This window comes from Heteronotia binoei, chromosome 15 (assembly GCF_032191835.1).
Source record: "Heteronotia binoei isolate CCM8104 ecotype False Entrance Well chromosome 15, APGP_CSIRO_Hbin_v1, whole genome shotgun sequence".
Taxonomy (NCBI): domain Eukaryota; kingdom Metazoa; phylum Chordata; class Lepidosauria; order Squamata; family Gekkonidae; genus Heteronotia; species Heteronotia binoei.
Genome location: NC_083237.1, coordinates 61,869,114 through 61,887,348, shown reverse-complemented (window position 1 = coordinate 61,887,348; position 18,235 = coordinate 61,869,114). Strand labels below are relative to the sequence as shown.

General features: G+C 48.6%; 1 protein-coding gene across 1 annotated transcript in view; it reads right to left on the bottom strand.

Annotated features, from left to right (window-relative positions):
* The window catches only part of ODAD4 (outer dynein arm docking complex subunit 4), a 35,034-nt gene extending 19,228 nt beyond the window's left edge, over positions 1-15,806 (bottom strand). Inside the window, exons 1-5 of the mRNA XM_060255669.1 lie at positions 15,645-15,806; positions 12,425-12,556; positions 8,503-8,656; positions 7,542-7,603; positions 3,327-3,489 (exon numbers count right to left, since the gene is read on the bottom strand). Coding sequence (XP_060111652.1) covers positions 3,327-3,489; positions 7,542-7,603; positions 8,503-8,656; positions 12,425-12,556; positions 15,645-15,761 — 628 coding nt within the window. The 5' untranslated portion in view covers positions 15,762-15,806. The remainder of the gene's footprint in view (positions 1-3,326; positions 3,490-7,541; positions 7,604-8,502; positions 8,657-12,424; positions 12,557-15,644) is intronic.
* Between the last annotated feature and the right edge of the window lie 2,429 nt (positions 15,807-18,235).

Here is an 18,235-nt window from a genome sequence, read left to right as displayed (position 1 = left end):
CACAGGAGGTGGTGGCAGCTACAAGCATAGGCGGCTTCAAGAGGGGATTGGAGAACCATCTGGAGCAGAGGTCCATCAGGGGCTATTAGCCACAGGGTATAGATGGAATTTCCTGTCTGGGACAGTGATGCTCTGTATTCTCGGTGTTTGGGGAGGACAACAGTGGGAGGGCTTCTAGCGTCCTGGCCCCACTGGTTGTCCTCTTATGTTCTTAACAGTTCCTCAAGGACAGCAGTACAAGCTAGACCAATGAAGAAGAAGAAGAAGATATTGGATTTATATCCTGCCCTCCACTCCAAAGAGTCTCAGAGGGGCTCACAATCTCCTTTCCCTTCCTCCCCCACAACAGACACCCTGTGAGGTAGATGAAGATACTGGATTTATATCCCGCCCTCCACTCCGAAGAGTCTCAGAGCAGCTCACAATCTCCTTTACCTTCCTCCCCCACAACAAACACCCTGTGAGGTGGGTGGGGCTGAGAGGGCTCTCACAGCAGCTGCCCTTTCAACGACAACCTCTGCCAGAGCTATGGCGGACCCAAGGCCATTCCAGCAGGTGCAAGTGGAGGAGTGGGGAATCAAACCCGGTTCTCCCAGACAAGAGTCCGCACAATTAACCACTACACCAAACTTGCTCTCAATGGAAGACTGTCCAGAACTACGTTGCCTTGGGTGAAAACTCAGTTCCTGGTCCTCTGGTCAGACCACAGCTCCTCCAAGTGTTGCACTGTTGACTTTGAGTGGCAGCCACTCACCGAGATCCTATGTTTTTCCCCCCCGTTCTGCTAACCTGAAATTCTTTTCACAGGAAAAGATCCGGACTGAGCTTGGGGCTGTCCCACATCTCGAGGGCACCGGGGGCCAGCTGGAGATGTTTTGCTGACCAAGGCCCTCTCTCCCAACTCTCGCTCTCTGCCACCTCTGGCAGAGCTGGTACAGCTAATCCTCCGTGCCCTCTTCCCATGTCCTCTATAAAGCATTTCCAAACTCTCGAGAGAATCCGGCGCTCGTTTCGGCTGCCCTGGAGAGAGTCTGGGAAGCCTTTCAGGGCATGCATGCCTGCTTTTTAAAAGACAAGAGCGGGCAAGAAGTATTAGCTGCTCTAGCTTCCAGGCAGAAGCGACGGGTGGGCAGGAGAGAAGATTGCTGCCAGCGTGCTGCAGCGGTTAAGAAGAGTGGCAGACTCTAATCCAGAGAACCGGGTTTGATTCCCCACTCCTCCCCGCAAAGCCTGCTGGGTGACCTTGCGCCAGTCGCAGTTCTCTCCGAACTCTCTCAGCCTTCCCTTCCGCAGAAGATGCTCCATTGTGGGGAGACGAAGAGAAGGAGATTATAAGTCGCTTTGAGACTCCTCCTCTCCTTCTGTTCCATGTCGTCAAGTATCTCAGTTCTCCCAACAGGTAGAACTGGTCCAGAAAGACATGCCCTTCAGCTAAGGTACCTGACGGATTGCTTTGTAATATGGAGCTTACTGCTCAGAATGCATTCTTGCCCAGTTGGCTACGCGGAACGCGGAATGCTGAACCGCAGACACAGACACACAAGAAGAAGAAGAATTGCAGATTTATACTCCGCCCTTCTCTCTGAATCAGAGACTCAGAGCGGCTCACAATCTCCTTCACCTTCTCCCCCCACAACAGACACCCTGTGAGGTGGGTGCGGCTGAGAGGGCTCTCACAGCAGCTGCCCTTTCAAGGACAACCTCTGCTATAGCTATGGCTGACCCAAGGCCATTCCAGCAGCTGCAAGTGGAGGAGTGGGGAATCAAACCCGGTTCTCCCAGATAAGAGTCCATGCACTTAACCACTATACCACTGCCTCCCTCTCTCTTGTTCCCAGCTAAGCTCCTTCCAGCATCGCCATGCTCCACTTCTGACAAACCTCACCAAGCCAGAGGTTGCCCAAATCCCTTCCAAATCCAACCTTCTGCCTTCAGAGAGCCCCCTTCCATATTTCCATCTTTGAGAGCCAGTTTGGTGTAGTGGTGAAGTGTACGGACTCTTATCTGGGAGAACTGGGTTTGATTCCCCCCTCCTCCACTTGCAGCTGCTGGAATGGCCTCAGGTCAGCCATAGTTCTCACAGAGGTTGTCCTTGAAAGCCGCTGCTGTGAGAGCTCTCTCAGCCCCACCTACCTCACAAGGTGTCTGTTGTTGGGGAGGAAGGTAAAGGGGATTGTAAGCCACTCTGAGACTCTGATTTAGAGAGAAGGGTGGAGTATAAATCTACAGTCTACAGAACAGCTCTGAGAGAGTTATGATCAGGGCCTTTTTTTTTTGTAACAGGAACTACTTTGCAATATTAGGCCACACAACCCTGATGCAGCCAATTGTCCTAGAGCTTACAGTAGGCCCTGTACTAAGAGCCCTGTAAGCTCTTGGAAAATTGGCTACTTGGGGGGGGGGGTGGCCTAATAGCCAAAGGAGTTCCTGGTTATGACTGATCCAAGGTCACTCCATCTGCATGTGGAGTAGGGAATCAAATCCATATGTGGTGGACATGTGAAAAAGCGAAAGAGTATTGGAAGATGATACAACAAGAAATCTCCAAAATATTGGGTTACGACTTTAAGAAAATTGCAGAGACATTTTTGCTCGGATTACAATTAGAAAAATATCCAAAGAAAGATAGGACTCTAATTTGGTACCTGCTATCAGCTGCTAGGACATTGTATGCGCAGCTTTGGAAGCAAGAAAAAATACCGGATAAATGGGATTGGACTATGAAAGTTTTATCGTGGAGTGAAATGGATAAATTAACTAGAACATTAAGAGACTATGATTTGGAGATATTTAAAAAAGAGTGGAGGAAGTTTAAAGAATACATAGAGAAAGAGTCGAATGTAAGAAGACATTGGACAATTTTTTTTGTAATAATGGGGGGGGGGAACGAAGAAGCAAGAAGTGGGGGAAAATATTTATATAACGAATTTTGATTAGTCAGATGTATCTTTAGTATTGAATTAGAATCTATAACCTCGGGGAAGTCTATATTGGAGGGAGGGGGGATTGAAAAGTCATATGGGTTAGTATTGAAGCAACGAAGGGAAATTAAGTTCTGTAACCATATGCTATCAATAAATTGGTTAAAACTAGAGAGCTATGGCTGACCCAAGGCCATTCTATCAGCTGCATGCGGAGGAGTGGGGAATCAAACCCGGATCCCCCAGATAAGAGTCCTCGCACTTAACCACCACACCCAACCGGCTCTCCTTATCAGCCTCATGCCTCCACACATCCCCAAAGCTTGCCACTGAGGGGGAAGGAGGTGGGTTTGACTGCCTGAAGCTCAAAAACCCAGCCAAAGCAGGAAGCAAAAAAAAAAAAACCTTCATCCTTCAGCAGTTTCTCCAGGAAAGCTTTATCGATGTAGAGCTCCCCGAGGAGCTGCCGTTCCGTCTTCGCATTCCGCGTGGGCTCCTGCGGCCGGCTGCCGTACCTTTTGTCTTTTTCGGGGAACCTCACTTGCAGCTTCTGTTTCGCTCTTTTGCTCTGCCGCCGAGAAAGGTAGAAAAAGAGAGAAACTTTCACAATTGTGACAACAAACTTCAACTTTCCACTACCAAGGCGGTATGATTTCTTTGAAGGCAGGTGTGTGTAGGGAGGGGGGCGGGAAATGAGTTTGGCTGGCAGAAGGCTGCAAACCAGACTGGCGGTTGCCTGGCAGTACATGGGGCAACAGAAGAAGTCCAGTGACTTGGGTAAAAGCACGCTGTCTAGAGCATCCTGCAAAAATCTCCCCTTCTTTTCCAAAAAAACAAGAAGCCTTGCAGCGTGTTAAAGATTAATTTGACGGTGGTGGGAACTTGTAGGATCTGCAGCCCGTTTCGCCAGATATATGCAGGGCTTTTTTTTTTTTGTCGAAGGAACTCCTTTGCATATTAGACCACACACCCCCTGATGTAGCCAATCCTCCAAGAGCTTACAGGGCTCTTAGTACAGGGTCCAGAGATAGAATTCTAGCAGGGGTTCCTTTGTATATTAGGCCACACACCCCTGATGTAGCCAATCCTCCAAGAGCTTACAGGGCTCTTAGTACAGGGCCTACTGTAAGCTCCAGGGGGACTGGCTACATCAGGGGGTGTGGCCTAATATGCAAAGGAGCTCTCCTAGAATTCCACCCCTGCATATTAGGCCACACACACCCTGATGTAGCCAATCCTCCAAGACCTTACAGGGCTCTTCGTACAGGGCCAACTGTAAGCTCCAGGAAGACTGGCTACATCAGGGGGTGTGGCCTAATATGCAAAGGAGCTCTCCTAGAATTCCACCCCTGCATATTAGGCCACACACCCCCTGATGTAGACAATCCTCCAAGAGCTTACAGGGCTCTTAGTACAGGGCCTACTGTAAGCTCCAGGAGGACTGGCTACATCAGGGGGTGTGGCCTAATATGCAAAGGAGCTCTCCTAGAATTCCACCCCTGCATATTAGGCCACACACCTCCTGATGTAGCCAATCCTCCAAGAGCTTACAGGGCTCTTAGTACAGGGCCTACTGTAAGCTCCAGGAGGACTGGCTACATCAGGGGGTGTGGCCTAATATGCAAAGGAGCTCTCCTAGAATTCCACCCCTGCATATTAGGCCACACACCCCCTGATGTAGCCAATCCTCCAAGACCTTACAGGGCTCTTCATACAGGGCTTACTGTAAGCTCCAGGAGGACTGGCTACATCAGGGGGTGTGGCCTAATATGCAAAGGAGCTCTCCTAGAATTCCACCCCTGCATATTAGGCCACACACCCCCTGATGTAGCCAATCCTCCAAGACCTTACAGGGCTCTTCATACAGGGCCTACTGTAAGCTCCAGGAGGACTGGCTACATCAGGGGGTGTGGCCTAATATGCAAAGGAGCTCTCCTAGAATTCCACCCCTGCATATTAGGCCACACACCCCCTGATGTAGCCAATCCTCCAAGAGCTTACAGGGCCTACTGTAGTACAGGGCCTACTGTAAGCTCCGGGAGGATTGGCTACATCAGGGGCGTGTGGCCTAATATGCAAAGGAGTTCCTGCTATAGGAAATGCCCTGCATATATGCAGCGACAGGGGCTTTGGCTCACAGAAGCATGGGGCAAGTTAAATTTGTGTAGCCTTTAAAGTGCCACAAGACTCTTGGTCGCAACAGTCCCTCTATGGGGGGGAGGGAGTGTCCACTCCTTATCAACATGGGCAAAAACCGTTTAGAAAACTGTTTTGGAGGACTATATGGAAAGAACTCCAAAACCGTGCAGAAGACAGGGCAGGATAGCTTCATCCAACAACAATCCCTCCTCTTGGGGCCAACGCCATTGGAAAAAATGCCCCAAGGGCTTGATTGTGTTCAAGTTCACGGCATAGGAATTTGCTTCCCCCCTCTGCACTGTGGCTAAGGGCATTTTAAAATTACTCTAAAATGGCTGCCGTGATGATGCTGTCGTATCTAGGTTGGCCCTTTGCAGGGTACTGGCAAGCAGCCTTATAACAAGTTACTTTCAGGACGCCTCTCTACTAAGAGGATAACAATGCTGACCTGAGATTGTTGCAAAGATTACTGGCGCAATTGGTGCGAGATGCTTAAAGCACTTAAGAAGAGAGTTCAATCTCGTCAAAATTCAGCACTTTTTAGGTTCTACTAGTTTAAATGAGAGAGAAGAAGACTATAGATTTGTATCCCGCCCTTCTCTCTGAATCAGAGTCCCAGAGCGGCTCACAATCTCCTTTATCTTCTCCCCCCACAACAGACACCCTGTAAGGTGGGTGGGGCTGAGAGAGCTCTCCCAGAAGCTGCCCTTTCAAGGACTACTCTGCAAGAGCCATGGCTGACCCAAGGCCATTCCAGCAGCTGCAAGTGGAGGAGTGGGGAATCAAACCCGGTTCTCCCAGATAAGAGAGCTCTGGCTGACCCAAGGCCATTCCAGCAGCTGCAAGTGGAGGAGCGGGGAATCAAACCCGGTTCTCCCAGATAAGAGAGCTCTGGCTGACCCAAGGCCATTCCAGCAGCTGCAAGTGGAGGAGTGGGGAATCAAACCCGGTTCTCCCAGATAAGAGAGCTCTGGCTGACCCAAGGCCATTCCAGCAGCTGCAAGTGGAGGAGTGGGGAATCAAACCCGGTTCTCCCAGGTAAGAGTCCGCACACTTAACCACTACACCAAACTGGCTCTCTGAAATTTCAGAAAGGGCGACGTGTCGCACAGAAATCAGTGAGAAGCGTTTAACTTCAGCTCAGTTGTGCTCTAAGGGTTATTGCTATTCTCACAAACAGTCTGGTTTATTCTCACACTTCTGTTCATTCTCATGAACAAACAGGAATCTAGCGGCACCTTCTCTAGTAGTTCCTCACCACACAGTCGTTTGATGTCTGGTTATTTAAAAAAAAACCCACACACAAATGGCAAGACGAAGGTGCCAACTGTAACTGTGTATGATTCAGACGTAATAAGAAAAATCACAGACACCGTTTGCTAAATTTTTCTAAGCTAGATAACATCTGTCAATGAGTGGGGAGGCCTGGGTTTGGACGGAATAAAAAGCTGCTCCCTGCATCAGAAGGAACGGGCTCTACTCCATGAAAAAGATCATTCCGCAATAAAATTCTGTTCATTGTTGCCGCAATACTGTGAAAACTAGGGGAGCAGGCAAGGCTGCTAATAGAAATATTTGCCTTAAATATTTTGGAATCAAATAGAGTGCCTTGTCTAAAATAATTACTTGAAAACTTGGACTTCATCACACAATTAATTAATTGGACCCACAAAATATACAGGGCGGACATAAAAACCGCTGTGACGGCATGGTTTGGTACATGCCTTCACTCTCTGGGGTTCGATGAGGAAGAAGTCATCGGAACGAGAGATTATCTAGAATCCTTGTGTAGACTAGGACTTCATACTGGACTGCCCATGGATTTGACGGTTTCCATTTGAGAACTAACGAGTGTGAATTTGTAAATGAACTCTGTGAATGAATTTCTTTGTTTATTGGACTTTATGGACTCTGCCTCTTGCTTTAATGCTCCATGTTGAGAGGCAATAATATTGTGTAAAACTATAACAAGATCCCAGTAGGCAGCCGTGTCGGTCTGAAGCAACAGAACAGACCAACTAAGTTTTATGGAGGCTTTCGCGTGCTCTAAGCAGACTTCATCAGACAAAAACTACACTGCCCACTTATATTAAGATTTGCTGTTTCCATTCGCATTTTGTCTGATGAAGTCTGCTTAAGAGCATACGAAAACTTACATTCTGAATAAAACTTAGTTGGTCTTAAAGGTAAACTTGTCTACTGCTTTGTTCTATAACAAGATTTGTCGACATTAATGAAAATTGTTCTTTATTTGGGTGCGATTACAGCTAACGGTGTGTTGGTTCTTTGGTGAAAACTAGGGGAGCAGGGAGACTGACCCAGAGGGGAAAAAGGGGTTTTCCCTGCTTATCCTGCCCACCATGGTGGGAGGAGAGGGCAAATGGGCGGAGATCCCTGCCTCTTCCTGTCCCCTTACCATGGCTTCTCGTCCCTCCCAAGGAGGTCAGACACTCATTTTGGGAAAAGGCGGTCAGACCATACCTCCGCCTGGCGGCTCAGAAAGCAGAGGTCCCCTCTATTCTCCAGTTTCACAGAAGAAGGGCCTACAGGGAGAGAAGGTACCAGCCAAAAGGTCAGGAAAGCCTTACAAAGCCCCTGCTGCAAAACAGAAGCAGGAATCCACTCGGGGAAAGCACTAAGTCAGCCTCCTAAGGGAGTATGCTCCAACCCTCTGATGGTTTTAGATGTACCTTTACTGTAAAATTCCCAGGCTGGTTTGTTGTTTTTTCTTGAGACAAACCACAGCCTTCTGTGAGGGAACACAGAGTAATTTTATTTTCAACCTCTCCCAGATAAATATTAATGCTGGATTGGCTTTTCCCACTGCTGTCACATGCTACCGTTTTCAAAAAGAAGAAAGCACGTTGAAGGAAGGAGTTTGATAAGACACGGGCCACCACTGAAAAGGCGCTGCTCCGCTCCTGTACCAGTGTATAAGGTATAAGATTTAAACAGGCGAGGAGGTGGGTGGAGACTGCATGAGCGAATCCACCGCCTAGACATTCAAGGCTGCTTGTAAATTTAAATCCAGATTTTATATGCCATCTGGTTTGTCAGGAAAGATTAGAAACCGAATTTAAAAACAATACAAATGGCTCGTTGTTTGGGATTTGCTTTTACAAAAGCGAAATCCACGTCTTCAAATCTTCCGCGAGTGAGGGACTATACAGATGTGAGGGTCTTTAGATCAGGGGTGTCAAACATGTAGCCCGGGAGCCAAATCAGGCCCTCAGAGAGCTCCTATCAGGCCCCCGAGCAACTGGCTCTGGTTTGCTTCCTTCTCCCTCTCTCTTGCTTCCTTCTGCACTCAACCCCAAAATAAATCAAGGCTGCACTCCCTCTGCGGACCCCCGCTCTCCCATGTACACTTTCATGCAAGCCGAAAGCTGGGCAATACAAACAATCCCTCCCTATCTGTGAAAATCACACCCTGCTAACTTACTTCCAACTGAGTTTTCAATGGCCTCTTGACATTTCTGAATGCCCAGCTTGAATTTCTGCATCTCCGGGCGAAGCCGGTGGCCTCGATGGTAATAGACTAAGGCAAATTCAAAGTCCCCCATGGTGTACAAGGCTTCTGCCTTCTGGTATAGACCCTGTAACAGAAAAGGAAACATACTGAGCCAAGGTAATTAATTTAGATAAAATATTTTAGCACACACATGCTATTTGGCCTCTGAAAGCGGTAGGGCTTTTTTTCGTAGAGTAGGAACACCTTTGCATATTAGGCCACACACCCCTGATGTAGCCGATCCTCCAAGAGCTTTTAGGGCTCTTAGTCCAGGGCCTACTGTAAGCTCCAGGAGGATTGGCTACATCAGGGGTGGAATTCTAGCAGCAGCTCCTTTGCATATTAGGCCACACCCCTCTTATGTAGCCAATCCTCCAAGAGCTTACAGGGCTCTAAGTTCAGGGCCTACTGTTACCTCCAGGAGGACTGGCTACATCAGGGGTGGAATTCTAGCAGCAGCTCCTTTGCATATTAGGCCACACCTCTCTTATGTAGCCAATCCTCCAAGAGCTTACAGGGCTGTTAGTTCAGGGCCTACTGTAAGCTCCAGGAGGATTGGCTACATCAGGGGTGGAATTCTAGCAGCAGCTCCTTTGCATATTAGGCCACACCTCTCTTATGTAGCCAATCCTCCAAGAGCTTTTAGGGCTCTTAGTCCAGGGCCTACTGTAAGCTCCAGGAGGATTGGCTACATCAGGGGTGTGTGGCCTAATAGGCAAAGGAGGTCCCGCTAGAATTCCTTACAGGGCTCTTCATACAGGGCCCGCTGAGAGCTCCAGGAGGATTGGCTACATCAGGGGTGTATGGCCTAATAGGCAAAGGAGGTCCTGCTAGAATTCCTTACAGGGCTCTTAGTACAGGGCCTACTGGAAGCTCCAGGAGGATTGGCTGCATCAGGAGGGTGTGGCCTAATAGGCAAAGGAGGTCCTGCTAGAATTCCTTACAGGGCTCTTCATACAGGGCCCGCTGAGAGCTCCAGGAGGATTGGCTACATCAGGGGTGTATGGCCTAATAGGCAAAGGAGGTCCTGCTAGAATTCCTTACAGGGCTCTTAGTACAGGGCCTACTGGAAGCTCCAGGAGGATTGGCTGCATCAGGGGTGTGTGGCCTAATAGGCAAAGGAGGTCCTGCTAGAATTCCTTACAGGGCTCTTCGTACAGGGCCTGCTGTAAGCTCCAGGAGGATCGGCTACATCAGGGGTGTGTGGCCTAATATGCAAAGGAGTTCCTGCTACAAAAAAAAGCCCTGTAGACAGCAAAATATAAAACATTAGAAAATCCACATAATAAAATCTAATCAAGACCACCAAATCAAACTGATTATAACAGAGCGACGGTATTAATAAACCTAAACTAGAACACTTCTTCCAAATGCCTCAAACATAATATTGTCTTGGCCAGTCTTCTGAAAGCCAGAAGAGAATGGGTAAGACAGGCTATCCTGGAGAGAAAAACCCATAGCACTGGGGCCACCACAGAGAACACCCTGTCCCAAGAGAACCACACTTATGATGTCAAAGGAACAAGGAAACAGGGTAAGCCCTGATGACCAGCATGCAGGAAGGCTCCAGCAGGTCTCTGAAGAGGGGGACATGCAAGCCCTTTAGATCAAGGGTGTCAAACATGCAGCCTAGAGGCTGAATCAGGCCCTCAGAGAGCTCCTATCAGGCCCCGAAGCAACTGGCTCTTGTTTGCTTCCTTCTCCCTCTCTCTTGCTTCCTTCTGCATCTCAGCTTGCTTTGCAAGGCTTGCTCAATCGCACAGGAGCTACAGAGAAAAGCCTCAAATTTCTCCATTAGTTGAGGCTCCCCACCCCCGCTCCAATCCCCTGGGAAGCGAGGGGAAGAGCCGGAGCTTCCTTTGCCCAGTTCCCTGGATCCCATGGGAGAAATACAAAGAAAGCACCTTGAAGACCAACGAGTGTTCATGTTTTAAGCACGTTTTATTTTAAGGTTGTTGTTTTTTTAATCTTTTGAGTTTGTCTGTGTCCTTTATAAAGTTTATATCTCTGTTACCTAATCTTAAACAGGTACACACATGGCCTGGCCCAACATGGCCTGGCCTGGCCTGCCAAGGTCTCATTTATATCAGGTCTGGCCCTCATAACAAATGAGTTCAGCACCTCTGCTTTAGATAAATCAGCAAAGAGGTTCAGAGGCCCATCCCTGCCCAACCATTTCTTGAGACTATTCGTGACACGGCCAATTTGTGAAGAAAGTTATTCCAAAACCGTGCAAAATGCTTAAGGAGACTGCACAGGTGCACAGTTATGCCGCACATGGTGTATACCCATACAAGACATGTGCTTAACCCCTCGGTACTCCATCCTGCCCCAACACCATAATTCACCAGCCGCAATTCCCCACCCCCATCCTTCATCTTTTCTCATTGGCTCTCGTTGGAGAGCCAGTTGGTGCAGTGGTTAAGCGCTCGGACTCTTATCTGGGAGAACCGGGTTTGATTCCCCACTCCTCCACTTGCACCCGGTGGAATGGCCTTGGGTCAGCCAGAGCTCTCTTATCTGGGAGAACCGGGTTTCATTCCCCCCTCCTCCACTTGCAGCTGCTGGAATGGCCTTGGGTCAGCCAGAGCTCTCTTATCTGGGAGAACCGTGTTTGATTCCCCCCTCCTCCACTTGCACCCGTTGGAATGGCCTTGGGTCAGCCAGAGCTCTCCTATCTGGGAGAACCGTGTTTGATTCCCCCCTCCTCCACTTGCACCCGCTGGAATGGCCTTGGGTCAGCCAGAGCTCTCTTATCTGGGAGAACCGCGTTTGAGTCTCCACTCCTCCACTTGCACCTGCTGGAATGGCCTTGGGCCAGCCATAGCTTTCACAGGAGTTGTCCTTGAAAGGGCAGCTTCTGGGAGAGCTCTCTCAACCCAACCTACCTCACAGGGTGTCTGTTGTGGGGGAGGAAGATAAAGGAAATTATGACTGCTCTGAGATTCAGAGTATAGGGCGCCATATAAATCATATATCTTCTTCTTCTTACAATATTCTTGTCCTTACCCTGGTTGGCAACAGTATTTTCTGGCTTAGCCGTTATGCCAGATGTCAGACAGAAAGGCCTCCTGCCGTGATGTGTTTTTTTCACTGCTCTGACCTGTAGTTAACTCCGGGGTCCAGCTTGCATGCTCTCTGTCTGCTTCATGCACTGTACCATCCATTAAGTATCTTTCTGTCCTGTACTAGACTAAGCCAAGGTCGACTTATCTAGTTCACACAGACTAGATAAGTCTGCTTGCTTTGGGAACTCAACCGCTTGCTTTGGGAACTCAACAACTGAACTGGACTAAGGAGGAAGGGGATGTGATTGGAGGAGTGGAATTCTAGCAGGAGCTCATTTGCATATTAAGCCACACACCCCTGATGTAGCCAGTCCTCCAAGAGCTTACAAAAAAGAGCCTTGTAAGCTCTTGGAGGATTGGCTACATCAGGGGGTTGTGACCTAATATGCAAACAAGCTCCTGCTAGAATTCCACCCCTGCGCTTAAGCATTTCAATAATGGATGGACACCAGGTAGAGGGGCTTTGCCCGCCAATGCCAGTTTTAGCATGGATCTTCTTGGATTGTCATGTTTTTCCTTTCACACACACACAACGAAAGCCTTTGATGAAACTGAAGTGTGCTGACTGCTGAAGACCTTGAACTTGACACATGCCAAAACCAAGGATGGTAAGAGGACTAAGTTCTTTGGAATGAGCTCACAGTATGCCTGCCTCCTCTTCTGAAGTGAGAAAGAGACAGGGATTCTGTTACTCCCCTCCACTAGCCACTGCAACAACCTGCCGTAAGTCTGGGAAGCGAGTCCTTAGGTTTTGGACCAGACCTCTTTCCCTTTCCGTTGCTCACCTTGGTAAATTCTTTGTCACTTTCCAGGGAGGCCTCTGCGTCCTTCAGAGCATTCTCTGTATCTCCGAGTCTCAGGTAGCATTTCGAACGGGCAACGAGACAGTTCCGGTCCTCTGCCTGGAACTGCAGAGCCTAAAGGACGGAAGTAAACAGTCCAGTCTCAGTGATAAGAACTGACCTTTTAGTCTCACAGCTCAAAAAGTCAGACCTTCCAAAAGAAAGAGCCATAATTTTAGTAAATGAGCATCAGGGATTTTGGAGAGTGTTGATATTCAAGCAGGAGGAGAAGTGGAGGAGAGTCCAGAGAGAGATCAATCTCCACTGTTCAAGGCATGAGCTTCAGGGACATCAGAATGCTGAAAATTTGGTGCCTCCACCTGAAAAAACAGCGGGCCCCAAAGACCCACGGATCAATTCTACATTATGCCCTATGGGAATCGGTCTCCATAGGGAATAATGGAGTGCCGAGCGGACATTTCTAATGTGGGGGGAGGCCCTCCAAACTGGGGGATCCCCTGCCCCCATCTGGGGATTGTGTAACCAAAAAAAGAGAATCACAGCAAAGAAAGGCAGGGGAATCCAAAGTGAAAAGCTCCCATGAAATCCAATAAGAAAAAATTAGTCCGAATTGTACAAATGTAGAATATATTTAATTCCAAGAAAGTGAAATAGATCAGTCTTTTGTTCAATCGTCCCTTGGATTGAACAAAAGACTGATTTATTTCACTTTCTTGGAATTAAATATTTCCTACATTTGTACAATTTGGACTAATATTTTTTTTTCTTATTGGCGAATTGGAGGCTGGATTTCACGGGAGCTTTTCGCTTTGGATTCCCCTGACCCCACCTGGGGATTATACAACACACAGAGACTAACACGGCAATAGGACAAAAAAAATATCAAAGGTACATAACCCACCGTGAAAACCAGCTATTATTAGAAGAAGAAGATATTGGATTTATATCCCGCCCTCCACTCCAAAGAGCCTCAGAGCGGCTCACAATCTCCTTTACCTTCCTCCCCCACAACAAACACCCTGTGAGGTAGATGAAGATATTGGGTTTACATCCCGCCCTCCACTCCGAAGAGTCTCAGAGCGGCTCACAATCTCCTTTCCCTTCCTCCCCCACAACAGACACCCTGTGAGCTAGATGAAGATATTGGGTTTATATCCCGCCCTCCACTCCGAAGAGTCTCAGAGCGGCTCACAATCTCCTTTCCCTTCCTCCCCCACAACAGACACCCTGTGTGCTAGATGAAGATATTGGATTCATATCCTGCCCTCCACTCTGAAGAGTCTCAGAGCGGCTCACAATCTCCTTTCCCTTCCTCCCCCACAACAGACACCCTGTGAGGTAGATGAAGCTATTGGATTCATATCCCGCCCTCCACTCTGAAGAGTTTCAGAGCGGCTCACAATCTCCTTTCCCTTCCTCCCCCACAACAGACACCCTGTGAGGTAGATGAAGATATTGGATTTATATCCCGCCCTCCACTCTGAAGAGTCTCAGAGCGGCTCACAATCTCCTTTCCCTTCCTCCCCCACAACAGACACCATGTGAGGTAGACGAAGATATTGGATTTATATCCCGCCCTCCACTCCGAAGAGTCTCAGAGCGGCTCACAATCTCCTTTCCCTTCCTCCCCCACAACAGACACCCTGTGAGGTAGATGAAGATATTGGATTCATATCCCGCCCTCCACTCTGAAGAGTCTCAGAGCGGCTCACAATCTCCTTTCCCTTCCTCCCCCACAACAGACACCCTGTGAGGTAGATGAAGATATTGTATTTATATCCCGCCCTCCACTCTGAAGAGTCTCAGAGCGGCTCACAATCTCCTTTCCCTTCCTCCCCCACATCAGACACCCTGTGAGGTGGATGAAGATAATGGATTTATATCCCGCCCTCCACTCCGAAGAGTCTCAGAGCGGCTCACAATCTCCTTTCCCTTCCTCCCCCACAACAGACACCCTGTGAGGTAGATGAAGATATTGGATTTATATCCCGCCCTCCACTCCGAAGAGTCTCAGAGCGGCTCACAATCTCCTTTACCTTCCTCCCCCACAACAGACACCCTGTGAGGTGGGTGGGGCTGGAGAGGGCTCTCACAGCAGCTGCTCTTTCAAGGACAACCTCTGCCAGAGCTATGGCTGACCCAAGGCCATTCCAGCAGGTGCAAGTGGAGGAGTGGGGAATCAAACCCGGTTCTCCCAGATAAGAGTCCACACACTTAACCACTACACCAGACTGGCTCTTTCAACCAACCTTTCAAGGACAATCTCTGCCAGAGCTATGGCTGACCCAAGGCCATTCCAGCAGGTGCAAGTGGAGGAGTGGGGAATCAAACCCGGTTCTCCCAGATAAGAGTCCACACACTTAACCACTACACCAGACTGGCTCTTTCAACCAACCTTTCAAGGACAATCTCTGCCAGAGCTATGGCTGACCCAAGGCCATTCCAGCAGGTGCAAGTGGAGGAGTGGGGAATCAAACCCGGTTCTCCAGATAAGAGAGCTCTGGCTGACCCAAGGCCATTCCAGCAGGTGCAAGTGAAGGAGTGGGGAATCAAACCCGGTTCTCCAGATAAGAGAGCTCTGGCTGACCCAAGGCCATTCCAGCAGGTGCAAGTGGAGGAGTGGGGAATCAAACCCGGTTCTCCAGATAAGAGAGCTCTGGCTGACCCAAGGCCATTCCAGCAGGTGCAAGTGAAGGAGTGGGGAATCAAACCCGGTTCTCCAGATAAGAGAGCTCTGGCTGACCCAAGGCCATTCCAGCAGGTGCAAGTGGAGGAGTGGGGAATCAAACCCGGTTCTCCCAGATAAGAGTCCGCACACTTAACCACTACACCAAACTGGCTCTCCATTATACAAGGTCAACAAAGTTAAACACACTCCTATACAAACTCCACCGTCATAAATTACAAAACAACCATAACTTTTCGTCCTTAATTAAGGACGAAAAGTTATGGTTGTTTTGTAATTTATGACGGTGGAGTTTGTATAGGAGTGTGTTTAACTTTGACCTTGTATAATTTAATAACAGAAGCTGGCTTTCACGGTGGGTTATGTACCTTTGATTTTTTTTGCCCACCTGGATTTGCAACCCTGCCCCTCACGTAGTGGAGACTTGGCTGGGGCCTCCAGCGGCCTGGCCTGGCCCTCCAGCCTCCCCCTCCGTTCCCCGCCCGCCCATCCATCCATCCAGGGCCGGAGACCCACGTAGGTATAGCAGGAAATGGCTTTGGCCAGCTCCCCGCGCCGGCTCAGCATCAGCCCTTCGGCCATGAAGCTGGGGAAGGTGCCCCGCAGGTTCTCGCCCTCCTCCGAGTCCCCCATCTTCGGAGCCTTCCAGGCCGGGGAAGACGCGAGGCCGTTGCCTGACAACGGTAGCTGAGCAACCTGGCGCTTCCGGAAACTGTACGGGGCGCGGGAGGTGCCAAACCGCCTGGCAAAGAGAAACGGAGCGGCCCCTGCGAGCTGATTGGTGGCTTACGGCCCCGCCTTCTCCTTTTCATTCATTCATTCATTCTGGTCCCTTTGGATGCGGATGGTAGATGAGTTTGGTCTCTTCTAAACGGGAATGCGCGGATTTGCCATTTATTTTTTTATTATAAAAAGCAAAAAAAAGAGGCCATGTTTCACGACTCACTATTTCAGACCACTGCCAAGTATGACAAATCACCATTTGCTGTTATCTTCAATGGTGAGAAAATGGAATAAGGATTTATTTTCAGTGTGATAAGTGAAACAAAACAGTAGGTATGAAATAATAGCTTGGATAAAGCAGTTTTGCGAAACGAGCTTTTCAGACCGGTTATGACAAGCATAATCGAAGCCTGCAAACTGTTTGTGATACTTGGAATTTTTTTCAGTATCCCTGCAAGCATTGTGCAAATCCAAAATATCTACGAATTTCTATGAATCTTCCATGAATTTTTTGATACTAGTAAAGAAATTGAATTTTCTACATTAATTGGAGAAGGCATCTTTACTGGACATTTGTGAGTACTTTACATTGAACAAGAGGTACTCTATACATGGAACTGTTGTTTTCCTTCGTTCACTTATCCGTGTGACTTTTTCTTGTTGCACAATCCCCAGCTGGGGGCAGGAGATTGCCCGGTTTGGAGGGCCTCCCTCCACTTCAGGGTCATCAGAAAGCAGGGAGGGGGGAATGTCTGCTGGCACGCCATTATTCCCTATGGAGACCAATTCCCATAGGGTATAATGCTGAATTGATCTGTGGGTATCTGAGGTTCAGGGGAGGGAGCTGTTTTTTTGAGGTAGAGGAACCAAATTTTTAGCCTCGCATCTAATGCCTCTCCTCAGAACAGTCCCCAAGTTTCAAAAGGATTGGACTAGGGAGTCCAATGCTATGAGCCCCCAAAGAAGGTGCCTCTATCTTTCATTATTTCCAATGGAGGGAAGGCATTTAAATGGTGTGTGGTCCCTTTAAATGTGACAGCCTGAACTCCCTTTGGCGTTCAATTATGCTTGTCATAACCTTGCTCCTGCCTTCACCCTAAATGTCTCCTGGCTCCTCCCCCAAAATCCCCAGATATTTCTTGGCAACCCCACTCCTATTTCTGCTTTGATAATTGCTACTAACTAGGAAACTGAGGAAGCGTCCCTGCCCGCCAAAGCTCATATCTGGAATAAACATTTGTTGGTTTTAAAGGTGCCACTGGTATTCCGGGTGATGTCCTTTGCCCCCATGCCATTAAAAGCTTCAGTTGCCCATTTTGACTCATTAAGCCTCTCTTAAAGGGACAGAGCGTTCCTTTTCACACCTGTTGGAAACCCAGGTCACTGTCATCTTGAAAGATCGAATGGCTTGCTTCTTGATCAATGGGTTGGTTGGATGATTTCATGTGAAACTTGGAACAAGCATATCAAAGGGACAAATTGCAAAACAATTGGGGAGGGACGGTGGCTCAGTGGTAGAGCATCTGCTTGGGAAGCAGAAGGTCCCAGGTTCAATCCCTGGCATCTCCAAAAAAGGGTCCAGGCAAATAGGTGTGAAAAAAACTCAGCTTGAGACCCTGGAGAGCCGCTGCCAGTCTGAGAAGACAATACTGACTTTGATGGACCGAGGGTCTGATTCAGTATAAGGCAGCTTCATGTGTTCAAAACCTTGACTTGAGCAAGGAAGAATCCAGAACGGGGAGGTGTTGTGGCTTTGTTTGGCATGCAGAAGATCCCAGGTTCAATCCCCAGTATCTCCAGGTAAAAGATCTGGCAGTAGGTGATGGGAAAGACCCATGATGCCTGAGATCTTGGAGAGCCACTGCCAGTCAGGGCGGACAGTACCGACTTTGATGGACTGAGGGTATGATTCATTAGCAGCTTCATGTGTGTGTTCAGAATAGGGCTGCCAATTCAAGAAATATATGGGGACTTTGGGGGTGAAGCCAGGAGACACTGGGGGTGGAACCAGGAGCAAGGTTGTGGCAAGTATAATTGAATTCCAAAGGAAGCTCTGGCCATCCCATTTAAAGGGACTGCACACCTCTAAAATGCATTGGGAATAATGAAGGGTAGGGGCACCTTCTTTTGGGCTCCCTGGTCCAATCTTTTTGAAACTTGGAGGGTGTTTGGAGGAGAGGCATTGGATGCTATGCTGACAATTTGGTGTCTCTATCTCAATAAACAGCTCCCCACCCGAGCCTCAGATACCCACAGATCAATTCACCATTATACCCTATGGGAATCGGTCTCCACAGGGAATAATGGAGGGCCCAGCAGACATTTCCTTTCTGATGGACCTGAAGCAGGGGGGAGGGCCTCCAAACTGGGGGATCGCCTGCTCC